Source organism: Leucoraja erinacea, chromosome 25 (assembly GCF_028641065.1).
Source record: "Leucoraja erinacea ecotype New England chromosome 25, Leri_hhj_1, whole genome shotgun sequence".
NCBI classification, from domain to species: domain Eukaryota; kingdom Metazoa; phylum Chordata; class Chondrichthyes; order Rajiformes; family Rajidae; genus Leucoraja; species Leucoraja erinaceus.
Window position 1 is genome coordinate 26,503,665 of NC_073401.1, and position 27,328 is coordinate 26,530,992.

The window sequence follows — 27,328 nt, forward strand, 5'->3', positions numbered from 1 at the left end:
TAAGGGACCGTATTAGGATCCTGGAGCAGCAGCTCGATGACCTCTGTCTGATCAGGGAGAGTGAGGAGGTCATAGAGGGGAGTTATAGGGAGGTGGTCACTCCAAAACCACGGGAGAGAGACATGTGGGTCACGTTAAGGAAGGGCAAGGGGCAGAGGCAGGAACGAGTGAGTACTCCAATGTCGGTACACCTCGCAAATAAGTACTCCTGTTTGAGTACGGATGGGGGTGACAGCCTACCCGGGGGTAGTGACAGTGGATGGGCCTCCAGCACAGAGACCGGCCCTGTTGCTCCAAAAGGTAGGGAAAAAAAGAGGGCAATAGTAATTGGGGACTCTATTGTTAGGGGGTCGGATAGGCGATTCTGTGGACGCAGTCGGGAGACCAGGATGGTGGTCTGCCTCCCTGGTGCCAAGGTCTCGGACGTGTCTCAACGCATCCAAGATATCCTTAAATCAGAGGGAGAGGAGCCTGAGGTTGTGGTACATATAGGTACCAATGACATAGGTAAAAAAAGGGAAGAGGTCCTGAAGGGAGGATTTAGGGAGTTGGGAGGAGAGTTAAGAAAAAGGACCAAAAAGGTAACAATCTCAGGATTACTGCCTGTGCCACGCGACAGTGAGAGTAGGAATGGAGCGAGGTGGAGGATAAATGCGTGGCTGAAAGACTGGTGCAGAGGGCAGGGATTCAAGTTCCTGGATCATTGGGACTTCTTTTGGGGAAGGTGGGACCTGTAAAGAAAGGATGGGTTGCACTTGAACCCGAGGGGGACCAATATCCTAGCGGGGAAATTTGCAAAGGCAGCTGGGGAGACTTTAAACTAGAATGGTTGGGGCGAGGGACTCAAATAGCGAAAGGTAGTAGACAGAATGGGAGGCAGGAAGCAGAAATGGGAAGCACTCGGACACAAGAGGGGAAAGAAAAAAAAGGAAATAAACAGAGAATAAGAGACGGGGGTTTTCTTAAATGTGCATATTTTAATGCTAGGAGCATTGTAAGAAAGGTGGATGAGCTTAGAGTCTGGATAGACACCTGGAAGTATGATGTTGTGGCGATCAGTGAAACGTGGTTGCAGGAGGGCTGTGATTGGAAACTAAATATTCCAGGATTTCGTTGCTTCAGGTGTGATAGAATTGGAGGGGCAAGAGGTGGAGGTGTTGCATTGCTAGTCAGGGAAGATATTACAGCAGTGCTTTGGCAGGATAGATTGGAGGGCTCGTCTAGGGAGGCTATTTGGGTGGAATTGAGAAGTGGGAAAGGTGTAGCAACACTTATAGGGGTGTATTATAGACCGCCAAATGGGGAGCGAGAATTGGAAGAGCAAATATGTAAGGAGATAGCAGATATTAGTAGTAAGCACAAGGTAGTGATTGTGGGAGATTTCAACTTTCCACACATAGACTGGGAAACACATTCTGTAAATGGGCTGGATGGTTTAGAGTTTGTAAAATGTGTGCAGGATAGTTTTTTGCAGCAATACATAGAGGTACCTACTAGAGGAGGGGCAGTGCTGGACCTCCTGTTAGAAAATGAGACGGGACAGGTGGCAGAGGTATGCGTTGGGGAGCACTTCGGGTCCAGTGATCACAATACCATTAGTTTCAATATAATTATGGAGAGGGTCAGAACTGGACCTAGGGTTGAGATTTTTGATTGGAGAAAGGCTAACTTTGATGCGATGCGAGATGATTTAAAAGGAGTGAACTGGGACATTTTGTTTTATGGGAAAGATGTAGAAGAGAAATGGAGGACATTTAAAGGGGAAATTTTAAGAGTACAGAATCTTTATGTTCCTGTTCAGTTGAAAGGAAACAGTAAAAATTGGAAAGAGCCCTGGTTTTCAAGGGAAATTGGACATCTTGTTCGGAAAAAGAAGGAGATCTACAATAATTATAGGCAGCATGAAGTAAATGAGGTGCTTGAGGAGTATAAGGAATGTAAAAAGAATCTTAAGAAAGAAATTAGAAAAGCTAAAAGAAGATATGAGGTTGCTTTGGCAAGTAAGGTGAAAGTAAATCCAAAGGGTTTCTACAGCTATATTAATAGCAAAAGGATAACGAGGGATAAAATTGGTCCATTGGAGAGACAGAGTGGACAGCTATCTGCAGAGCCAAAAGAGATGGGGGAGATATTGAACAATTTTTTTTCTTCGGTATTGACCAAGGAGAAGGATATTGAATTATGTGAGGTAAGGGAAACTAGTAGAGTAGCTATGGATACTATGAGGTTCAAAGTAAAAGAAGTACTGACACTTTTGAAAAATATAAAAGTGGATAAGTCTCCAGGTCCTGACAGGATATTCCCTAGGACATTGAGGGAAGTTAGTGTAGAAATAGCCGGGGCTATGACAGAAATATTTCAAATGTCATTAGAAACGGGAATAGTCCCCGAGGATTGGCGTACTGCGCATGTTGTTCCATTGTTTAAAAAGGGTTCTAAGAGTAAACCTAGCAATTATAGACCTGTTAGTTTGACTTCAGTGGTGGGCAAATTAATGGAAAAGATACTTAGAGATAATATATATAAGCATCTCGATAAACAGGGTCTGATTAGGAACAGTCAACATGGATTTGTGCCTGGAAGGTCATGTTTGACTAATCTTCTTGAATTTTTTGAAGAGGTTACTAGGGAAATTGACGAGGGTAAAGCAGTGGATGTTGTCTATATGGACTTTAGTAAGGCCTTTGACAAGGTTCCTCATGGAAGGTTGGTTAAGAAGGTTCAACTGTTGGGTATAAATGCAGGAAAAGCAAGATGGATTCAACAGTGGCTGAATGGGAGAAGCCAGAGGGTAATGGTGGATGGCTGTTTATCGGGTTGGAGGCAGGTGACTAGTGGGGTGCCTCAGGGATCTGTGTTGGGTCCTTTGTTGTTTGTCATGTACATCAATGATCTGGATGAAGGTGTGGCAAATTGGATTAGTAAGTATGCAGATGATACCAAGATAGGGGGTGTTGTGGATAATGAAGAGGATTTCCAAAGTCTACAGAGTGATTTAGGCCATTTGGAAAAATGGGCTGAAAGATGGCAGATGGAGTTTAATGCTGATAAATGTGAGGTGCTACACCTTGGCAGGACAAATCAAAATAGGATGTACATGGTAAATGGTAGGGAATTGAAGAATGCAGTTGAACAGAGGGATCTGGGTATAACCGTGCATAGTTCCTTGAAGGTGGAATCTCATATAGATAGGGTGGTAAAGAAAGCTTTTGGTATGCTAGCCTTTATAAATCAGAGCATTGAGTATAGAAGCTGGGATGTAATGTTAAAATTGTACAAGGCATTGGTGAGACCAAATCTGGAGTATGGTGTACAATTTTGGTCGCCCAATTATAGGAAGGATGTCAACAAAATAGAGAGAGTACAGAGGAGATTTACTAGAATGTTGCCTGGGTTTCAACAACTAAGTTACAGAGATAGGTTGAATAAGTTAGGTCTTTATTCTCTGGAGCGCAGAAGGTTAAGGGGTGACCTGATAGAGGTCTTTAAAATGATGAGAGGGATAGACAGAGTTGATGTGGACAAGCTTTTCCCTTTGAGAACAGGGAAGATTCAAACAAGAGGACATGACTTCAGAATTAAGGGACAGAATTTTAGGGGTAATATGAGGGGGAACTTCTTTACTCAGAGAGTGGTAGCGGTGTGGAATGAGCTTCCAGTGGAAGTGGTGGTGGCGGGTTCATTGGTATCATTTAAAAATAAATTGGATAGGCATATGGATGAGAAGGGAATGGAGGGTTATGGTATGAGTGCAGGCAGGTGGGACTAAGGGGAAAAAACCTTTGTTCGGCACGGACATGTAGGGCCGAGATGGCCTGTTTCCGTGCTGTAATTGTTATATGGTTATATGGTTATAGACACAAAGTGCATTTCCTGGTGCGAACAAGATTGAGGGACCTGATGAAAAGGTTTATAAAATTATGAGAGAATAGGTAGGTTAGGTAGTCACAGTCAGTTTCCTAGGGTTGGGGGATCTAAAACTAGAGGGTATAGGTTGATAGTGAGAGGGGAAATACTAAAAGGTGACCTGAGGACTGCTTTGTGTTTTAAAGTTATAGAGTTTTAAAGTTATAGAGATAGAGATGGGCATCTTGGTCGAGTTGGGCCACACAGACTGTTTCTATGTATGCTGGTTAACTCTGAATCGTTACAAATCTACAATTACAATGTGATCTTGATGAACTGGGCCAGTGGGCTAAGGAATAGCTGATGACATTTAATTCAGATAAAGGTGAGGTGTTGCATTTTGGAAGGACAAACCAGGACTAGACTTGCACAGTAAATAGTAGGACCCTGGAGAGAGCGGTACACAGACCTAGCGATGAAGGGAGCAACACAAGTGGACATGTTGGTAAAGAAAGTGCTTGGCACATTTGCCTTCATCGGTCAGGATATTGTGTACAGGATTTAGCACAATATGTTACAGTTGTACAAGGCATTCGTATGGCCACATTTGGAATATTGTGTATAGTTCTTGGTCCCTTGCTCTAAGAAGAATGTCATTCAACTGGAAAGGTGCAAAATAGACAAATTGATAAAAAAAACCCAGAACGTTACGAGTTTATACATACTCTGGACTATAAGGAGAAGGCTGAATAGGCTGGGTCTTTTCCCCCTGGAGTGTAGGAGACTGATGGCTGACCTTATAGAGGAATAATTTCATAGCAAAAGGATTTGAGTATAAGAGCAGGGAGGTTCTACTGCACTTGTACAGGGTCTTGGTCAGATTCAGATTCAATTTTAATTGTCATTGTCAGTGTACAGTACAGAGACAACGAAATGCATTTAGCATCTCCCTGGAAGAGCGATATAGCAAACGATTTAAATGAATAATAATAAGTGTCCGGGTGGGGGAGTGGGGTGGTGATTGGCAGTCACCGAGGTACGTTGTTGAGTAGAGTGACAGCCGCTGGAAAGAAGCTGTTCCTCGACCTGCTGGTTCGGCAACGGAGAGACCTGTAGCGCCTCCCGGATGGTAGGAGGGTAAACAGTCCATGGTTGGGGTGAGAGCAGTCCTTGGCGATGCTGAGCGCCCTCCGCAGACAGCGCTTGCTTTGGACAGACTCAATGGAGGGGAGCGAGGAACCGGTGATGCGTTGGGCAATGTTCACCACCCTCTGCAATGCCTTCCGGTCGGAGACAGAGCAGTTGCCATACCATACTGTGATGCAGTTGGTAAGGATGCTCTCGATGGTGCAGTGGTAGAAGTTCACCAGGATCTGAGGAGACAGATTGACCTTCTTCAGTCTACTCTGGAAGAAGAGACGCTGATGAGCCTTCTTGATCAGAGTAGAGGTATTGTGGGTCCAAGAGAGGTCATCGGAGATGTTGACTCCCAGGAACCTGAAGCTAGAAACACGTTCCACCTCCGTCCCGTTAATGTGGATGGGGGTGTGCGTGCCGCCTCTGGACTTCCTGAAGTCTACAATGAGCTCCTTGGTCTTCTTGGAGTTAAGGGCCAGGTTGTTGTCAGCGCACCATGCTGCTAAGTGCTGGACCTCCTCCCTGTAGGCCAGCTCATCGTTGTTGCTGATGAGGCCAATCACCGTTGTATCATCTGCATACTTGATGATGGTGTTAGTACCATGTACAGGTGTGCAGTCATAGGTGAAGAGGGAGTAGAGGAGGGGGCTCAGCACACAGCCCTGTTCAGGGTGAGGGTTGAAGAGGTGTGCTTGTCTAACCTCACAGACTGGGGTCTGTTGGTTAGAAAGTCCAGTATCCAGTTGCAGAGGGAGGGGTCGATGCCCAGGTTACCGAGTTTGGTGATCAGTTGGTGGTTAGATCACACCTGGAGTATTGTGTACAGTTTTGATCTCCTAATCTGAGGAAAGACATTCTTGCCATAGAGGGAGTACAGAGAATGTTCACCAGACTGATTCCTGGGATGGCAGGACTTTCATATGAAGAAAGACTGGATAGGCTCGGCTTGTACACGCTAGAATTCAGAAGATTGAGGGGGGACCTTATAGAAACTTACAAAATTCTTAAGAGGTTGGACAGGCTAGATGCAGGAAGGTTATTCCCGATGTTGGGGAAGTCCAGAACTAGGGGTCACAGTTTAAGGATAAGAGGGAAGTCTTTTAGGACCGGGATGAGAAAATCATTTTTTACACAGAGTGGTGAATCTGTGGAATTCTCTGCCACAGAAGGTAGTAGAGGCCAGTTCATTGGCTATATTTAAGAGGGAGTTAGATGTGGCCCTTGTGGCTAAAGGGATCAGGGGGTATGGAGAGAAGGCAGGGATGGGATACTGAGTTGGATGATCAGCCATGATCATACCGAATGGCGTTGCAGGCTCGAAGGGCCAAATGGCCTACTCCTGCACCTATTTTCTATGTTTCTATATAATATAGAAATTAGGTGCAGGAGTAGTCCATTTGGCCCTTCGAGCCAGCTCCGCCATTCAATATGATCATGGCTGATCATCCAAAATCAGTACCCCGTTCTGGCTTTTTCCCCATATCCCTTGATTCCCTTAGCTCTAAGAGCTAAATCTAACTCACTCTTGAAAGCATCCAATGAATTGGCCTCCACTGCCTGCAGATAATTCCACAGATTCACAACTCATTGGGTGAAAAGGTTTTTCCTCATCTCCGTCCTAAATGGCCTATCTCTTATTCTTAAACTGTTACCCCTGGCTCTGCCCTCCGCCAACACCGGGAACATTTTTCCTGCATCTACCCTGTCTAATCCTCTAAGAATTTTATGCTTCTACAATAGCACAATAGTCATAGAAGCAGCGAACAGCCACAGCTTTTTCCCCAGGATAGGGGAGTCAAACACTAAATGGCACAAGACTTTAGACTTTAGAGATACAGAGTGGAATCACCCCCTTTGGCCCACAGAGCCCACACCGACCAGCAATTCCCATACACTATCACTATCCTGCGCATTAGGGACAATTTACGGAAGACAATTGACCTACAAACCTGTACATCTTTTGAGCGTGGGAGGAAACCGGAGCACCTGGTAAAAACCCACACCGTCACAGGGAAAACATACAAACACCGTACAGACAGCAACCGTGGTCAGGATTGAACCCGGATCTCTCTGGCGCAATGAGGCAGCAACGCTACTGCTGTGCTACTGTGTTGCCCTCGGTGGTACAATATATTGGTATGGTCACAATATTATGTACCGTTCTTGGTACTCTGCTATACGAACAGGTGCAAAATAGATTTACAAGGATGAAACAAGTTCTGCAGACTTTGAGCGTTAAATAGGTTAAATAGGCTGGGTCTTTTTTCACTGGAGTTTAGGAGGTTGAGGAGTGAACTTATATGGGCGGCTCGGTAGCGCAGTGGCAGAGTGGCTGCCTTACAGCGCCAGAGACCAGGGTTTGATCCTGACTCCAGTTGTTTGTCTGAACAGAGTTTGTACCTTCTATGCTGTGTGGGTTTTCTCCGGGTGCTCTGCTTTCCTCCCATATCCCAAAGACGTACAGGTTTGTACATTAATTGGCTTGGTAAAATTGTAAATTGGCATCGTTTGTGTAGAATAGTATTAATGAGCGGGGATTGCTGGTCAGCACGGACTTGGTGGACCGAAAGGCCTGTTTCCACTAAACTAAACTAAACCTGTAGAGGAATTTAAAATCACGAGGGCCATAGATTCGGTGAACAGCCACAGTCTATTGCCCATATGGTGGAGTCAAATACTAGAGGGCATAGATAAGATGAGAAGCGGGGGGAGATTTAAAAGAGACTGGGAGGGGCTTGGGGGTGGGGGGGAGAGTCAACGCTTTCACATAGAGGGTGGTGTCTGCATGAAATGAGCGGCCAGAGGAAGTGACGATAGGCGGGCACGACGCAACGTTTAAAAGACAGACAGTACATGGATAGGAAGGTTTGGAGGGATATGGACCGTGGGACTAGCTCAGTTAGGCAATCAAGTAGGCATGGATGAGTTGGGCAGGAGGGTATGCAATGTATACTGTTGCACAGCTGTATAGCTCTATGAATAATGGGACCTGTTTTCCAGACAGCTCGCACTGACATACTCTCTGCCCTCTCTCTACAGGTTGAGTATGGTGCTGAAACGGAAGAGCGGGGCCGAATCCTCATCTCGCTCCTGTACAGCAGTCAGCAGGGCGGACTGATCGTGGAAATTATACGCTGCGTTCATTTGGCTGCCATGGATGCCAATGGATACTCTGACCCCTTTGTCAAAATGTATGCAAACCTCTCGCTGTTTGCTACTTGCTGACCCTTTATCGTGTGGCAAAGAACCGTCTCTTTCAAAACAGGGTGGCTGGTTTCTTGTGTAGAAAGGAACTGCAGATGCTGGTTTATACTGAAGATAAACACAAAGTGCAACACAGTAACTCAGCGGGTCAGGTAGCATCTCTGGAGATAAAGGATGGGTGATATTTCAAGGGACCCGACCAGAAATGTCACCCATCCTTTTTCTCCAGATATGGTGCTGGACACACAGATTTATTGCAACAATTTGTGTGTGGTTTCTTCCCTGTTCTGCTGACAAACATCAATTTAGTTTAGTTTACTAAACCGAGGCCTCAGCTCCCAAAGTGTCTTGTTTTGCTCCCTTAGACTGCTGAATTTTCTCCCAGGAATGCTGGTTCTGCTTCCTCAAAGCGCCAGATTTGCTCTCTCAAAGCATTGATATTGCTTTCATGGAGAGTTGTTCTATGCAACGATATGAGAAAAATATTTGATATATGCAGCAAACAGGCACAGTGGTAGAGTCGCTCCCTTACTGCGCCAGTGACCCAGGTTCGATCTTGACAATGCGTAGTGTCTGTACGGAGTTTGTACGCTCCCTCTGTGACCGCGCAGCGACCACGTGCTCCGCTTTCCTACCACATCCCAAAAACACGCAGGTTTGTAGGTTAATTAGCTTCTGAAAATTGCACCTGGTGTATAAGACAAAGTTCGTCTACTAGTAATCAGTGGTCGGCACGGAATCTGTGGGTCAAAGGGCCTGTTTCCACCCTGTATGGCATAAGCTAAAACTAAACACGTTCCAAAAACGCGCTTATTTGTAGATTAATTGGCTTCTGTAAATTGCCCCTAGTGTATAGGATATGAAAGTGGAATAACATAGAACAAGTGTATGGGTGATCAATGGTCGGTTTCACCTCGATGGGCGAAGAGCCTGTTTCCACACTGTATCTCTAACCTAAACTAATATGAAAAACAATTATATATTAACCTCTATCTTTTACCTGGGAATCTCTTCCATTGACAGGATTTATTTCATGACAAGTGGTATTCATTTGGTGTTCATTTACCATCATGTTCCATTTCTCTATTGCTATCGGACTGTTGGGTAAATAGTGATGACTGTCTGCAGTGAACAAGGCAGCTGAGCAGAAAATGTTTACATCACGGTTACTTGCAAGGTTTATCCTCAGTCTCTCATTTTAGTTGAATTGTTCACGCCGTTCAGCTTTCCTTTTTTTTCCTTAACCAGGAACTTTTATTGCATAATCACAGTTACAAAGTACTGCAAAGATCAAAACTGCCCAGCAGTTTTCATAGATCATCGATCATAAAATTACAACATTATCATCTATATCCACATCTCCCCCCACCCCTCTGGTCCTTCAGAGTCCCTGTGGACATCGCATTTTCCCTCTCCAGGGACATATGGACACGGACGTAGCCGTGGCCAAAGAGTCCATGCTGAATTGCTCTATGAAGGAATGAATTATTGCAGGATTGTGTAAAAATACAAAGACAATTAGCATTATTGAAAATCCAAAGTATTTCACAGACATGATTGTAATTTTATTTAAGAAATATATAGGCTTAAAAAACACACAAGCAATTGTTCTGTTCATCCCCAGTAATCAGCTGTTCTTTGTGGAGCCTATTTGTTTCAATTCAAGCTTGGCAACAAAATTCCTATGAACCTCATCTGGACCATCAGCAAGTCGCAACGAGCGTGCCGTTCCAAAAAACTGAGCTAAAGGATAGTCTTCACTGAGGCCAGCTGCTCCAAATGCCTGAAAAGTAAAGAAATAAAGAGTTGGCAAACACAAGTGTTGGATGATTTTAGACTTTAGGGATACAGCGTGGAAACAAACCCTTCGGCCCACCATGCTAACCAGCAATCCCCATATACAACCACTATCCTATACACTATAGTCAATTTTACCGAAGCCAATTCACCTACAAACCCATGTCTTTGGCATGTGAAAGGAGACTGGAGGAACCGGAATAAACACAGGCAGTCACAGGGAGAACGTCCATATTCCGTATGGACAGCATCCATAGTCAGGATCAAACCCGGTTCTATGGTGCCATATGGCTTTCTCTCTCCTCACACCTCTCAATGTGGAAATACTCTAACGTTAAAAAATGCTACCCAACAACTCACTCACAACTACAAGTGGCAGCACAGTGGGGCAGCGGTAGAGTTGCTGCCTTGCAGTGCTAGAGACCTGGGTTTGATCCTGACTATGGGTGCTGTCTGTATGGAGTTTGTACATTCTCCCTGTGACTGCGTAAGTTTCCTCTGCATGCTCCAGTTCCCTCCCATATTCTAAAGATGTGTGGGTGTGTAGGATAATTGGCTTCTGTAAATTTGCTCTCAGTGTGGAGGATGCAAAAGTGATCTAGCGTTGAACTAGTGTTCAGGTGATCAATGGTTGATGTGGACTTGGTGGGTCAAAGGGCATGTTTTCACTCTGTATCACTAAACTAAACTAGGAAATCTGAATTTCACAGATAGATGAGAGTCTCAGCTTTATGATGGCATCTCTGCATCAATCAAGTATGATCCTAGAATGGAAACCTGAAATGCAAATCTTCAACTTCGACATTGCCTGAGGTTTCGTAATTAAAGCTTCAATGTTAATGTTTTCCCCTATGCTTCTGAGGAAGTGCCAAGGTTGGTCCACCACAAACTTCTGATACTTTAGACAAAGGAGGGAAAATATTCCCTACCAGGCTAGTTTTATGTAGGAGATTAAGGTTTTCCAAACTCTTACAGATCGTCTTATAGGCATGATGACCTTTAAAAGGCTACCTGCAATGAGATTTCGTCGAGAATTATTTCTAGCCTATGGTTTACACAGGCATTTCGGCAGGGAAAACATTGACAATAACCCAGGTAGAAACAAAAAGGAAAATCATTGTGGACACGCTTGGCTTAGATTCAATAGTGCTACAGCTTGAATGAAAGAATGGAAACACAATTCATTCTTTATTTACACACAAGCTACACTCACCTGGATGGCACGGTCAATAACACGCAACGCCATGCTTGGTGTCACCAATTTAATCATTGAGATCGCAGAAGCTGCTTCCTGCATTGTTAAAAACAAAATTCATAAACTATTGTATTAAGTATAAACAAGTGAGAATATTAGCTGCAATATACAAAGCTATCAGAAAAGCAGAAAACTACCCTGGTTGATAATGCACCAATACTTCATCCATAATCCATTAAGAAGCAGCAATAACAAATATTTGTTCTCTTAATAATGACCTGTTATTATTTGTGATTAAGCTTTAATCGTATCACATTGGTGGTGTGGGCCCATGATAAGTTGGAGGATGTGTCACAGAGTCATGCCACAGAAACAGGCCCTTCGACCCAACTTGCCCCTGCCGACCAAGATGCCTCATCTACAGTGGTCCTTCCTTTGGTTATTGTACCTGCCTCAACTAATTCCTGGGATGCAAGCAGAAGCCTCCACGTGGCGCATCCCGGGCACTGCTGACGACAGCAACAGCACAGTGACTGAAGTAGCCAATTCTGCAACCACCGACCGTCAACCGTCACTGACTGACTGGTAAGACGTGATATCGAAGATGGCCGGACACGAGGAAGAAGAACTATTTCCTCCGGCAGCTCATTCCATATACCACATGCTATTTGAGAATGGTGGGAGAGATGTACAACTTAAAGCATTACTAGATGGTCAGACCTCCTTTGGCATCTACTAATTAGACCGGCCTCACATAGTCTAATGCACGTTTCGTTAGGATAATACTGCTAATTCTAGGTGGACATTATAAACCAAACAAATATTACACCAATGTTTGTATCCCAGGAATAACCAGCCCCCCGAGATTCAATGCACTATAGTCTGATGTGACATGGATTATTTATTCATATAAATTCAAGAGTGGTAAGAGGGATTAAGTGGCATTAAGGACACCAATGTACAAGTGCCAAGAGCTCAAACAAAGTGAATAGCTGGCACTTCTTTCATTCTAGTGAATTACAATGCTTACCAGGTAGCTTGATTGGGTGACTGGTTTGTAGAGCACATGAATTGATAGGGTGAATGCAACAAGTCTTTTACCCAGAGTAGGGCAATCAAGAATCAGAGGACATAGGTTTGAGGTGAGAGGGAATGAGTACAAGAAATGTAAAATGTTGCCAATTTTTAAATCGGAGGTACAAATAGATCATGCTCAGTGAGTCTTTACCTTGTTTCCCACAATATCCATCAGATGGGCAGCTTTGAGCACCAGCAACCGTGCTTGCTCAATCTCAACCAGGGAGTTGGCAATGTCAGCCTTGATCGTGCCCTGATCAGCTAATGACTTTCCAAAGGCCACTCTTGTCTTTACCTACGTACAGACAGTGGGAAGTTAGAAAACAAGTTAACAATCTTCCCTACATAACTGCATTCCCGTTTTGCAGAATTAGACAGTACCAGCAAAGAGATTAGGCCGATACACCGAGCAGTTGCAGCTATTGAATGGAATACCTTAGTGGTGTTATGTGTAATGGTTCCAATGGGACTTTATTTGTCACATGCAGTGTACAGTGTAATTCATTTTTCTATATAGTCCAGTACAAATATCACTGTACATAAGGACTTAGATACCACTGCAGCATGACATACTAACACAAAAAAAATATCATTTATAAATTGTTTGATATTGTTAAGACATCTCTAAACACCACACCATGAAGCATTTCAGAATACAACCAATTGCAACAAGTAACATGGGTTTTTGGTTTGTACATAAAACAGGTCTGCATAAACAACAATCCGTGGTCTAGGTCTGACTGAAGATACATTAAAGGTCAATTTATTTCTATCAGACACTCACCCTCTCCTTCATCAGTTCCAACGCCCGATCAGCATTGCCGATGAGTCGCATACAGTGATGTATTCTTCCTGGTCCCAGTCTACCTTGGGCGATTTCAAAGCCTCGGCCGGGCCCCAGAAGAATGTTCTCTTTTGGCACTCGTACATTTTCAAATATAAGTTCACTATGACCACCTGGAGCAAAACAACAAATGAGCTTTTATCATCAAATATAGGCAGCACGGTGGCGCACCAGTAGAGTTGTTGCCTTATAGCGCCTGAGACCCAGGTTCGATCCTGACTATTCAATTCAACTTTATTGTCATCGCACAAATACAAGTATGAGTACAACGAAATGCAGTTTTGCGTCAGTCCGTAGTAGTAGTGCATAAAGAAATTTAAAAAAATAGAAAGAGAGAAGATACAGAATAATCAAAAAATACAGAATAATTAAACAATGGGGACGGAGGGACCGGAGAAATCTATCGGCGGGACTCCGAGTTCAGCAATGTGATTGTATTGTTGTAGAAGCTGTTCCCCATCCTACTACGGGCGCTATCTGTACGTTCTCCCCGTGACCGCGTGGGTTTTCTTCTGGTGCTCTGGTTTCTTCCTACACTCCCAAGACATAGTTTTGTAGGTTAATTGGCTTTGGAGAAGATTGTAAATTGTCCCTCGTGTGTAGGATAGTGCGAACGTACGGGGATTGCTGGTCAGTGCGGACTCAGTGGGCTGAGAGGCCCGTTTCCACACTGTATCTCGAAACTAATCAATCATAATTGGATCTACGCCTCTTTTGACCTCATTTTGACAACTGTCTTATTGTCTTACAACTGCATATTTGTTATTTTTCACCAATTCTATATTCAGGTCAAAAACTTGGCTTACGTTCACAAGTCATTAGTGCAGAATTAGGCCATTCAGCCCATCGAGTCTGCTCGTGTGTTTATCAACCACAGTGGAGGAAGTGGTGATTTGGCCCAACTTGCCAAAAGAGCCCCCCAATTAGTCCCATGACTCAACTCCATTTTTTTCCTAATTTCTTTCTTTTATGTGTAAAAAAATTGAAGAAGTTGCTGAAGAGCCTTCTTTGAAATGGAACAACCCACATGATAATAATTCACTGTGTACAAATAATTCACCCCATTGTTTTCTGCTTAATAGACCTTACTCCCCATCTGCTTGGTCAAAAGGTTTTAAAGACCCTTAGTTGTTCAACCAGTTCCACAGTTATCTAAATTAACCCAAGATGAATCTCCAATAACAGCTTGCCTTACCTGGAGGATCTTCCATTCCATAAACAGATAAGGGTCGGATAACTTTAATCCCTGGAGTATCCATTGAAACCAGGACCATGGACTGCTGTTTGTGTTTACTAGCTTGTGGATCAGTCTTCCCCATAAATACACAGAGTTTACAGCGAGGGTCCATCGCACCTGTTAAGATACACAGAGGAACAATGGCTATCACTGCAAGGACGGTAAATTCACGATGCTTGTAAGTATCACTGATAGATTGTGTAGCATAATTATGCTAATAGATAATCATAATAATCCAGTTTTAATACCCTGAGAATTTTATTGTAGGTCTGATTACATGCTCTACAAGGAAAGATCAGTAAAACTTGAGGTCTACGGTTGAAAAATAGAAATGAACGCGACAAATTAGTTTAGTTTATTGTCACGTGTACTGAGGTACAGTGAAAAGCTTTTGTTGGATGCATTACCAGTCTGAAGAAGTGTACCGACCCAAAACATAACCTATCTATTTTCTGTAGAGAAGCTGCCTGACCCGCTGAGTGACTCCAGGACTTTGTGTCTATTTTTGCTACAGATTTCATGCAAGGCAAAGAAAAGGTATCTCAGAAATTTGCCTAACAGCACCAGAGACCGGGTTCGATCCTGACTACTGGAGCTGTCTGCGCGGAGTTTGTATGTTCTCCCTGCGACCGCGTGGGTTTTCCTCGGCTCTGGTTTCCTCCCGCATTCCAAAGATATACAGGCTTGTAGGTTAATTGGTGAGTGTAAATTGTTGCTGGTGTGTAGGATGCGAATGTGGGATAACATAGACTTGTGTGAATGGGTGATCGGTGGTAGGTGTGGACTCGATGAGTCGAAGGACCTGTTTCTATGCTGTATCTCTAAACTAAACATTGAATTTTCTAAGTCAAGGGGATATAATGTAGGCTTAAAAAAGTAAAAAAATAAATTAAAAAACAATGAATTAGAACCTTTTTATACAAAGTGTAAACAATTATAATAACATGCCATGGAGGCTAACAGATATAAAATAGAAATTCAAAGTACACCGAAATAAGAAAATGGGAGATCTAGAGTAGAATGTACAATACATAAAAAATACATTTATGACATTTCCTCTAAAATGATAAATTTCAGAAATAGGACATGCATGACAATATCTAATTATCTCATATAACCATATAACAATTACAGCACAGAAACAGGCCATCTCGGCCCTTCTAGTCTGTGCCGAACACTTATTCTCCCCATCTACCTGCACTCAGACCATAACCCTCCATTCCTTTCCCGTCCATATACCTATCCAATTTATTTTTAAATGATAAAATCGAACCTGCCTCCACCACTTCCACTGGAAGCTCATTCCACACAGCTACCACTCAGTTTTCACTTTTAATAATTTAGTTAGTCCGAGCACGAGTTCAACTTGGGCTAATGACAAAAACATATAGAGATTATAAATAAGAAAGACTACAGAGAAGAGCAGCAACATTATTACAAAATGTAAAACTGCTGGACTCTGATAAAAGTTGGGAAGATGGGGAAAGTAACAGATGAAGCATTATTAATTTGGCAGTCAATGAAAGAAAGAACGCATTAATTATTGACATCAGTATTCATTTGAAGAAACATTTTGTGAGAACTAAAAATGCAAAGTATTGGGCATGAGAAAATATAATTGAATTCACAATCACTGGCAGAGGGATGAATGGGTTTAGTTTAGTTTAGAGAAACAGTGTTGAAACAACCAAACCTGCAGCGATCAACACCCCATACACCAGTTCCATCCTACACTCTAGAGACAACTTACAGAAGCCAATTAACCTACAAACTTGCACATCTTTGGAATGTGGGAGGAAACAGGACCAACTGGAAAAAAACCCATGTGGTCACAGAGAGAACGTGCAAACTCAGTACAGACTGCACGCGTACTCAGGATCGAACCTGGGTCTCTGGCACTGTAGAGCAGCAAATGTAACCCTGCGCTACTGTGCCGCCCAAATTAGCAACTGATCATTTGGACGTGTCCTATTTTAAAATCCGATATGAATACGAGACTTGTACGACAATTTCTAGATGATCCATGCAAACCACCAAACAAGAAAAAATTCTAACACAGCTTAATTCGACATCAGCCACACCAGACTCAACTGCATCGCTGGGAATGTCCTCCTAATTTCAATCTTTACTTGGTTATCTCCAAACACACATCTCCTACAGTAGTGGTTTGAGAGGGAACCATCCCACTCTTTCCCATTTTATCACATTGTGCATTTTCCTTACCCGATGTCCACCACTTGTGGCCATTGAGAATATAGAAGTTGCCCTCCTCAACAATTGAGGCTTCAATGTTTGTGGCATCGGAAGAGGCAACCTGCATGATTCAAGAAAAGGAATCTGAAACCTCTGCAAATAAACCTCTGGCAAGATGACTATCAAGATCTTGAATATGAACAAGCAACTGAGTCTTTTAACGCAAAAAAAAAAAAAAAAATTACAATGCAGTCTATTTTAACAAAAATAGAAGTATGGGAGGAAACCGGTGCATGCAGAGAAAACACAGGTAAAACGTAGATATTCAGTCACAGGTAAAACGTAGATATTCTGTACAGACCTCTGTTCAGGATCGAACCCGGGTCTCTGGTGCTGTGAGGCAGCAACTCTACCGCTGCACCACTGTGATGCCCCACACATTGTGGATCCTTTTACAGGAGAATAGTTCCAAAAACACCAGCATTTTGAATATGTCACCAAGATGGTAATTCTTCTCTTGACAGAGATGTACTGACACTGTTGTGTTGCAGGAATCCTGACCAACAAAAGTCGTTTTGACCAAGCAGATGGTGAGAATGGTTTTAACCAGCGGAGACAAGGTTAGGGTAATCAGGGGAAAATACTGGGGAGAATTCTGAGTGGAATTTGCACGTTGTTTCTCTGCCAACCTTTGTTTCACTTCTTTGAGATGCTCTTGTTTTGTCCCGCATCTCAAGGAATTGCTGGTGGGTTAAGCGGCGACTACAAATTGCCCCTTCTGAAAAGTAGGTGATAAGAGAATCGGGGGCAAGTTGATGGACATCTTACCTGGAAATAAGTGTATTGAAAAGAATGTTCTGAGAGCCAGCATTGACTCAATGTTCATAAGTTATAGGAGCAGAATTAGGCCTTTTGTCCCATCAAGTCTACTCCCCCATTCTATAATGGCTGATCCACCTTTTCCTCTCAACCCCATTCTCCTGCCTTCTCCCCATAAAGCTCTGTTCATCATCTTAATGTATCATCCCATTGAAAGCATGTTCAATTAACTCTTGAGGTCTTCACATACCTCAATACCTACCAACTGATTCCAATACATTTATATCTGATTGTATTCTTGTTATGGATTCCTTTTAATAAGCAAAGAGAATATATCAGACCAAGAGCACTCAGACAATGGTAATGACTGTCAATGGCTTACAAGCATACACATTCTGAGGTATTTTGGGCTTCTCTAACAATTTTGGTTATGAGCAGAGCAACAAAGATCAGAATATCTTTCATACCTGCGGTTCAGTCATAGCAAAGCACGACCGGATTTTCCCCTCCAATAACGGCAGAAGCCATTGCTGTTTCTGTGCTTCTGTTCCATATTTCACCAGCATCTCCATATTCCCTGTATCTGGTGCAGAACTGTTAAAAATCTGTTCAACAGAATTCGTTATAAAAATATTAGCAGACTCGTGTGAATAAAGGTCAGTTGATTACATCAGAAACATGAGCGCACTCTTTACCACAAAGATACAAATGAAACAGTAATACCTCTGGTGCAAACAGTGATCTCCCCATAACCTCACAGAAAAAAGCATATTCCAGATTTTTCAGCCCAGCTCCATATTTAACCTCAGGATCAGTCTCCAGGGGTAGAAACAAGTTCCAGAGACCACTTGCTTTGGCTTCATTCTGATAATGCAAAATAAAAATCTTTGCTTATTAGACAGCATCAGAAAACATTTTTGCGAAACATTTTCTTGTCAGCATACTGCTTCCTACTACTTCACACAACCAAAACCCACAACATTCTCTGATAACCTGCTTGAGCTGTCTCAGGATGTTTTAGGGGTCGGGGTTATGGGGATAAGGCAGGAGAATGGGGTTAGGAAGGAGAGATAGATCAGTCATGATTGAATGGCAGAGTAGACTTGATGGGCCGAATGACCTAATTCTGCTCCTGTGACTTATGACCTTAAATCAAACAGTTTCCAGACATCTTTAAACCTAAGTCTAATGAAATCCCCATTCTATGAAGCTTTGCTTAATTTCCCCTTCCTCATAAACGCATAAAATTCACCTCCAGACTTGATGTCTCCAGAATCTTGAAGGTGGCTCCTAAACTCCCCTCTCCCACTTCTCCGACCTCTCTCAATACTCTCATGGCCACAGCGAGCAGCACCGGAACAGCACCTCATATTCCCGTTGGGGAGTCTGCAAATGAACATCGATTTCCCCAATTCTGTAATCCTTGTCGAATGTTTCCTCAGCTCCCCTGCTGTCTCCTCCCACTCCACAACCTACTCCCTTTCTTGTCCCACCTCCCCCCCAATCAGTTGAAGAAGGGTTTCTCCTATCTGTACATGTTCAAAAATCTCCTAATCCTTCCTCAAAAAAACAAGCCACAAACATCAAATCTAAAGCATTTCCAATTGTAATTTGTCGAATGTTTAGCCGTCTCCACACCCCTCATGACCTCCACCAACTTTTTATCTCCTATGTACATGTTCAAAAATCTAAAAAAATAATTCACACCACTATCTTTTCTAGCTGTTCAATACTAATCCATACTCTCCGATACCAGTTTACTCTAATATTGCTCTCCCCACACCACCTCCCATCGCCCATGTCAGAGATTTAATCCACTGGGAATACACATTTGAACTATGCTGTTCAGTTTAGTTTATTGTCACGTGTACCTAGGTGCAGCGAAAAGCTTTTTGTTGTGTGTTAACCAGTTAGCAGAAACACAATGCATGATTACAATCGATCCATTTACAGTGTGTAGATATATAAGGGAATAACATTTAGTGCAAGGTAAAGCCAGCAAAGTCCGATCAAGGATAGTCCGAGGGTCATCAAAGAGGTAGACAGTAGTTCAGCACAGCTCTCTGGTTGAGGTATGGTGATTCAGATGCCTGATAACACCTCAAAAGTCTCCTCAAATCTATTTCAAACTATTTATCTGCTACCTCTCCTACCTCCTTTGTGGTGAATGCTCCTTTCTATCTTGACTTGCACGCTATTTTAAAATGTTATTATACAAGCATCATATGTAGTTATAAGAATTATTGATATTTCAATCTCTTTTCTTCCTCAATATTGGAGGATTTCTACACACCAATGAGCAATTCAATCCACAGCCCGCAACTGAATGCCAGCATATAGGCTGCAGGCATGGCCCATACCAACCCAGGTACCAATCTATCAGTCTGAAGAAGGGTCTTCCTTCTCTCCAGAGATCCTGCCTGTCCCGCTGAGTTACTCTAGCTTTTTGTGTCCATCTACCAATCTACAGACTGGTTTGTGAGGTTGTCTGGGGTGAGGGAATAAGTGGCTGAGAAAAACTGAGCTGGATGTGGGAATGGAAAGGGAATGTGAAATAAATATTAATTTTTCTTTAAGAAATTATTTTTCAAAACGACATCAGATAGCAAACATATCTTAAAACGATGCCTCGTTCCAAAAGTTCAGAATATCATTTTTAATATCTTTCTGTTCCATATTTTACCAGGACTTCCAGGGATCCAGGACTGCGTGGGCTGAAGGGCCAGCTCACAGGATTCTTCCTTAAAACTTGGTTCAGATAAAGTCATACAGCATGGAAAGAGGCCATTTGGCCCAGCTTGTCCATGCTGACCAAGATGCCCTATTTAGTTAGTCCCATTTGCCCACGTTTGGCCGACATCTTTTAGGACCAATCATTTAGAATGTGGGTCCATTGGCCTGGTATGGCATATCAGAATGTGGATCCATTGGCCTGGTATGGCATATCAGAACGTTGTCTCTGTTTGGAACTGTACAGTGCAAATACACCAGACAAAGTCGGTGGGTAATTTTAAAAAGATTGGCAGGTTCTTGATTAGTAAGGGTGTCAAAGGTTATGGGGGGAATGCCGAAGGATGGGGGTGAGAGGGAAAGATAGATCAGCCATGATTGAATGGCGGAATACACTCGATGGGCCGAACGGCTTAATGCTGCTATGACATGCAAACTTATGAACAAATTCTTCAACACAGTTGAACACACCTTCAATTCCTCTATTCTAGGATTTGGGATCCATCGACGATCGGATCTGTGATAGTCAGCAAGTTCCTTCTCATGGGGATAGACATGTTTATCCATGAAGACAGTCAGTCTGTGGTACAAGTCTTTCACCCGCGTAGGTAGTCCCTCAGGTGAGATGATCAAATGTCCTTTGGGAACTGACACCAAAGATCTGTAGTGATTAACATCAAGGAAAGATGGAGACAAGAATGTTGCTGGCGATGTCCTCTGCCGGTTCCATGTGGAGTACTTTCTCACTGGAGGCCCTGGATTTCCAACAGGAATTGAATCGAAGATTCGGAACCCTTCTCTTACTGCAAACACCCATGCCAGGTCAGCCATTTTTGCAGCAAGCTTCCCAACTATTTCACCTTTATCTGAACTTGCCTGCCCTAAATAGAATATTAAGAGAAACATGAGATCAATTAAATATTCAGAAACATGGAACTGCAGATGCTGCAGTAGCTCGTCGTGTCAGGACCCTCGAGAAGTGTTCCCACCAGAAGCATCGCCTACCCATATCCTCCTGAAATGGTGCCTGACCCACTGAGTTACTCCAGCACTCTGTATCTTCCATTCAAATATGTATATTGAGCAACCTGTGTAATGGATGTTTGAGGCTCCAGTTTGGAGTCCACAGGTTAGTGATTGGATGTCCTTAAGGGATAAGAATAAATAATAATAGCAAATATAATGGCCGGCCATTCGGCATGTTTACTTGAGCTCAGTTTAGAGTTGTGCGCGTGGAAACAGGCCCTTTGGCCCACTCAGTCCACACCGGCCTTGATCAGCCGTTCACACTAGTGCTATGTTATCCCACTTTACCATCCACCAGGGGGAATGTACAGAGGCCAATTAACCTACGAACCTGCACCTCTTTGGGATGTGGGAGGAAACCTGAGCTCCTGGAGGAAACCCACACGATCACAGGAAGAATGTGCAAACTCCACACAGACAGCACCCGAGGTTTGGATTGAACCTAGGTCTCTGGCACTGTGAGGCAGCAACTCTACCGCTATGCCACTGTGCTGCCTCGTGTGCATAAGATCTCTCCTAAACTTCTACAGATGCACTATGGAACGTAGTTTAACTAGAAGTATCTCAGCCTGGTGTGGCAACGGCTCTGCTTTTCTCTCCCTCTTTGAATAGTTCAAGAGAATCTTTCCCAAATCCATTTCGTTGTTTTCTTGACAACCTTTTTGCTTCCCAGGAGATGAATTGATTTCTACTGCAGATTAATATTTAGTATTGAAATATCTAAGACCATAGAGGCAGGAGCAGAACTAGGCCATTCAGCCCATCGAGTCTACTCCGCCATTAAATCATGGCTGAGTATACAATCTAATTGTAACGTGACTGAATGGGTCTACAAATGCATGGAATTTCTAGCAGATGTCATTTAAAAAATCCGTCCTCTCTTTCTCCTGCTAACACTGCAGCCAAATGTAGCATCCTTGCCGATAGCAACCAATCTGGAATTGTTATTCTCTGAATAGCTCAATAATTCTTATATCAAACTTAGTTTTGCAATAAAGTTTGAGCCGCTAGTGATGCCTCAGTCATTCGGCACTCTGCATTAACGATGCAAAGCCCTACATGCAGAACAAGATCCATAGTCCAATCCTTCTGGATCACCACAAAGTCAATGGAGCACAAATAGAATGCGTTCCATGTCATGGTCCACAGTCTTACCTTGAAGTGACCGCTTATAGACACCCTGGAGTATCGCTGAGATTCGGAAGAAGGAGAAAGCCAGATAGAAATTCCAGTTCTCAATGGGATTCATCCCCAAGTTGTTGCAATAAAGGGCAAGGTATTCCAAATCGGATGGAATTCCTAATTCCTTTAAATCACACTTACTCATTCCTGCGGCAGAATAGAAAGAGGCTTAATTAGGGTTGAACCACCACAGTAAATCAATCCTCAATCACTGACCTGAAGATTATTGCATCAAAATTTTGTACTAAATTAAAATATATCAAGAACTGTAGCAAAATAACCTACATGTAAACCACATTGAACCACCTTGTTTCAGTGATCTCTCTATTTGAGTTCAAAGAAATCGTGATCTGAGTGTAGAAACTGAAATGTATCATTTATACATTTAAAGCAACTTAAAGGAGCATATTATGACTTTGGACATGAATGTTTGAGGTTTAACCAAAGCCACCACTGACACATTAACTGATCAGACGTTCTAGCAGAGCAATTAGGGTGGCACAGTGTCGCAGCGGTATTGTTGCCTAACAGCGGCAGAGATGCGGGTTCAATCCTGACTATGGGTACAGTTTGTACGGAGTTCTCTCTGTGACCGTGTGGATTTTCTCCAGGTGCTCCGGTTTCCTCCTGCATTCCAAAGAAGTGCAGGTTTGTAGGTTAATTGGTTTCTGTAAAATTCTCCCTGGTGTGTAAGATAGAACTAGTGTAAGATGATCTCTGGTTGTTGATTGTATGCTTATTTTGTATTTTGTATTTTTACTTCTATTATCTTGCACTATGACTATGGCCAGACGCTAAACTGCATTTCGTTGTACCTATACGCGTATTTGTGCAATGACAATAAGTTGAATTGAATTGAATTGAATTGATGTGCTAAATAAACCAAATGAACTTGTGCAATGATTTGGCCAGCATTAGTTTAGTTTAGAGATAGAGCATAGAATCATGCCCTTCGGTCCACCAAGTCCACACCGACCATCAATCACCTGTACACACCAGTTCTATGATAATTCATAGAAACATAGAAAATAGGTGCAGGTGGAGGCCATTCAGCCCTTCGAGCCAGGACCGCCATTCATTGTGATCATGGCTGATCGTCCCCCATCAATAACCCGTGCCTGCCTTCTCCCCATATCCCATGACTCCACTCGCCCCTAGAGCTCTATCTGACTCTCTCTTAAATCCATCCAGTGACTTGGCCTCCACTGCCCTCTGTGGCAGGGAATTCCATAAATTCACAACTCTCTGGGTGAAAAAGTTTTTTCTCACCTCATTCTTAAATGACCTCCCCTTTATTCTAAAACTGTGGCCCCTGGTTCTGGACTCGCCCAACATTGGGAAATGTTTTCCTGCATCTAGCTTGTCCAGTCCTTTTATAATTTTATATGTTTCTATAATTCATTTTCCGATCCACTCCCTTCACACATGGGGCAACTATACAGCGGTCAATTAACGTCCAAATCCGAGGATAGACACAAAATGCTGGAGTAACTCAGCGGGTCAAGCAGCATCTCTAGATAGAATGAGTGTAAACCAGCATCTGCAGTTCCTTCCTACACATTTAACCTCTAAACCCATACGTCTTTGGGATGTGGGAGGAAACCGGAGCACCTGGAGTCACAGAGAGAACATGAAAACCTCACACGAGGTCAGGATGGAACCCGGGTCTCTGACACTGTGAGGCAGCAGTTCTACCCGCTGCCCCATTGTATCTCCTTCATCCTCACTAGTTCCAAAAACAGGTTGACGGGACATGCATCTCATTGCTCTTTGGCAACGAGATTAAGTTATAAAATTAATGCAATTTATTTATTTCATTTTGGTATTAAGGCCCCAGTAATAGAAAACTGTTTAACTCATATTACCTCTGATAAGGGGGAAGTCCTCTGGAAGATGATGTGCTACGCAGTTATAGGCAACATCACAGATGGGATCACCCAGTGTAGACAGCTCCCAGTCCAACACTGCCAGTACCTCAGGCTTGTCAGGGTGGAAAATAAGATTGTCCAGTCTAAATCATTGAGGAAAGGATGGAAAAAAACAGGATGGATGTGGAAGGGAAATGTTTGGTAAAGATGGAGAGGTAACAGGAAGGGCCAGTAGGTTTGGGGGGGGGGGGGGGGGGGGACGGACAGGAAAGTGAATGTAAGTCAGAGGAGAGAGAAATTGAGAACAAAAATAGTGTGGTCAATAAAGAGAAAAATATTTGATTTCAATTATAAATTTCAATCAATTTCAAAATTGCACAAGGCTACACAAAGTTATACTTGCAGCATAACAGGGGCGACACGGTGGCACAGTGGTAGAGTTTGTGCCTTACAGCGCTAGGGACCTGGGTTCAATCCTGACTACAGGTGCTGTCTGTACAGATTTTTATACGTTCTCCCTGTGACCACGTGGGTTTTCTCCAGGTGGTCCGGTTTCCTCCCACACTACAAAGATGTACAGGTTTGTAAGTTAATTGGCTTCGGCAAAGATTGTAAATTGTCCCTAATGTAGAGTAGTGCTAGTGTACGGGGATCGCTGGTCCCCACGGACCCGGTGGGGCGAGAGGCTTGTTTCCACTCTGTATCGCCAAACAAAAGATACTTTCGTATTTCTTGAATACATTGATACCCAGATTACAAGCTTAAACCATGGGACACAGCATCCCGTTGAAGTCAAGTCTTCAATGGTCCATGGATTTTGAACCCTAGTCTTAAATATTACATTAAACTGGTATCTCTGAAGCTTGTGGATAAATTTGTCTCTGATGAGACAGTTATCATTAAGTAGGACAGTTTAAGACACACCTGAAGTCTCCGTGCACAACTGTGATCTTTTCCTGCTCTGGGATGCGCAGTGGAAGCCACTTTATCAGTTGTTCCATTGCCGGAATAACATGGGTTTCACTCGCTCGATACCGCTTGGTCCATGTGTGAACCTGCCGCTCAATGTAATTGCCTACGTGGAAATACAGTAAACACTCGTTTTAACCGACCCCATTACAATGGATTTCAGTTGTAGAGGACGGACCTGCCGATACCATCCTCCCGTAACCTCCCAACAATGGCTTCCGCGTTACCCTGGGCTCGCAAGAGGCATGAGCGAGCCCTTTGTCATCCATCAAGCGATTCGGTTAACGTGGCTGTTGTTGTCAAAGATCCTATAGTGGAGCAAGATAGACCATTCCTTCTAAATGCAATGGGCTGACGTGTGGTACGCAACGGAGCAGAACGTGGGCCTTTTTTTCATCCATTTCAGTAACCCGACCCGACCTGACCCGACCCGACTTGCAGTGTAATCAACGTTGCGGGGGAACAGTTTGCGTTAATAATTTATAATTCTGAAAATGCAGAGAGGATTTTTAAGGAAGAACTTTTATTTTTACGAGGATGTTTCCATACCGGCTTCCGTCTCCGCACGAGTATCTTTGTTCCGCTACGGGATCCTTGGTGCGGAGATGGAAGCCGGTTACGGAAATGGGGCCGAAAATTACCCATGAATCTGCCCATGGGTAATTTTTCTACGTCTTTTTTGTCGAGTGATCTATCTTGCTTGCTACAGGATCTTTGGTTGTTGTGGCCCACGTTGTAGCCCCTGGGGACAGCACTTAGTGCGGGCCGCCAGCGCAGAAGTGTCACGCTGGATCACCACACGGTTCCCTCCCCTCTCACCTCCTCCTTTCTTCGCTTTTTCCACTCCCTACTCCACTACTGCCTCCTCCTCCTCCTGTCCACTCGGCCTTTCCTTTCCCCTTCCTTCTTCCTCCCCGGAGTCACTGGCATGCTCCACCTTGGAGGGTGTCAGCAGCGGTGGGGAGAGTGAGGGGGGGGGGGGGGGGGGGGGTAGGAGGATGAAGGGCGGGGAGCGGGCCCCGCCGTGGCCAGCTGCATCTTGTTGTATCTCCTGTATTAAAAATATCCATTGACTTGGCCCCCACAGCCTTCTGTGGCAAAGAATTCCACAGATTCATCGCCCTCTGAATAAAGAATTCCCTCCTCATCACCTTCCCAAAGGAACGTCCGTTATTTCTGAGGCTATGACCTCTAGTCCTAGACTGCCCCACTACTAGAAATATCCTCTCCACATCCACTCTATCCAAGCCTTTCACTACTGGGTAAGTTTCAATGAGGTTCCCCCCCCCCCCCCCCCCCCTCATCCTTCTAAACTCCAGTGAGTACAGGCCCAGTGCCGTCAAACGCTCATCATATGTTAAATTAAATCTAACTCAAAACACAACTAGAAGGAGCAAATATACGATAGGCAATAACTGATCAGAAGGTGGCACGGCGATAGAGTTCCTGCCTTACAGCGCCGGAGACCCGGGTTCGATCCTGACTACGTTCTCCCCGTGACCTGCGTGAGTTTTCCCCGAGATCTTTGGTTTCCTCCCACACTTCTAAGACGTACAGGTATGTAGGTTAATTGGCTTGGTGTATGTGTAAATTGTCCCTAGTTTGTGTAGGATAGTGTTCATTTGTGGGGATCACTGGTCGACACCGACTCGGTGGGCCGAAGGGCCTGTTTCCGCGCTGTATCACTAAGCTAAACTACAGAAGGTGTCCCATACCAATTTTCCCATAATCCTCCAGTCCAGCCGCCTGGATATCAACCTTGTGAATCTTGCAAAGGACATGGTTCATGGCGGTGTAGATGTCTCCCCGCTGGCTGGCCGTTAGTCCGGGCAATGTTGGGTCCTTAAATATCCTTCCTGGGCAATATTCCATCAGGTAAAAGGAAGTCCCAACAACACTGGGGAAAAATAGGGGGAAAACACCATGTGTATGGAATGAATGATCGTGTTATACACTTGTGCAAGTGTGTTTTAAAACACAGCAACGTGTCTGGGCAGCAAAGGCTCCGGAATAATACAGCCTTCAGATAAATAATAGAAGGTAAACAAAAATGCTGGAGAAACTCAGCGGGTGAGGCAGCATCTATGGAGTGAAGGAATAGGTGACGTTTCGGGTCTCGACCCGAAACGTCACCTATTCCTTCGTTCCATAGATGCTGCCTCACCCGCTGAGTTTCTCCAGCATTTTTGTCTACCTTCGATTTT

At 43.7% G+C, this 27,328-nt stretch overlaps 2 protein-coding genes across 3 annotated transcripts in view; one reads left to right on the plus strand and one right to left on the minus strand.

Annotated features, from left to right (window-relative positions):
• Positions 1 to 9,445, plus strand: part of LOC129709363 (rabphilin-3A-like) — a 28,599-nt gene extending 19,154 nt beyond the window's left edge. The window contains exon 8 of the mRNA XM_055655662.1: positions 8,023 to 9,445. Within this exon, the coding sequence (XP_055511637.1) occupies positions 8,023 to 8,208 (186 nt within the window). The 3' untranslated portion in view covers positions 8,209 to 9,445. The remainder of the gene's footprint in view (positions 1 to 8,022) is intronic.
• The window catches only part of acad11 (acyl-CoA dehydrogenase family, member 11), a 31,308-nt gene continuing 13,392 nt past the window's right edge, over positions 9,413 to 27,328 (minus strand). The window contains exons 9-21 of one of the 2 annotated variants that reach the window (XM_055655319.1): positions 26,840 to 27,021; positions 25,080 to 25,230; positions 24,153 to 24,298; positions 22,261 to 22,434; positions 20,551 to 20,960; positions 18,073 to 18,213; positions 17,817 to 17,954; positions 16,561 to 16,651; positions 14,296 to 14,454; positions 13,041 to 13,213; positions 12,408 to 12,551; positions 11,198 to 11,275; positions 9,413 to 9,970 (exon numbers count right to left, since the gene is read on the minus strand). In XM_055655319.1, the coding sequence (XP_055511294.1) occupies positions 9,815 to 9,970; positions 11,198 to 11,275; positions 12,408 to 12,551; positions 13,041 to 13,213; positions 14,296 to 14,454; positions 16,561 to 16,651; positions 17,817 to 17,954; positions 18,073 to 18,213; positions 20,551 to 20,960; positions 22,261 to 22,434; positions 24,153 to 24,298; positions 25,080 to 25,230; positions 26,840 to 27,021 (2,143 nt within the window). In that variant the 3' untranslated portion in view covers positions 9,413 to 9,814. The remainder of the gene's footprint in view (positions 9,971 to 11,197; positions 11,276 to 12,407; positions 12,552 to 13,040; positions 13,214 to 14,295; positions 14,455 to 16,560; positions 16,652 to 17,816; positions 17,955 to 18,072; positions 18,214 to 20,550; positions 20,961 to 22,260; positions 22,435 to 24,152; positions 24,299 to 25,079; positions 25,231 to 26,839; positions 27,022 to 27,328) is intronic. The other variant, XM_055655320.1, reaches the window with a different exon arrangement.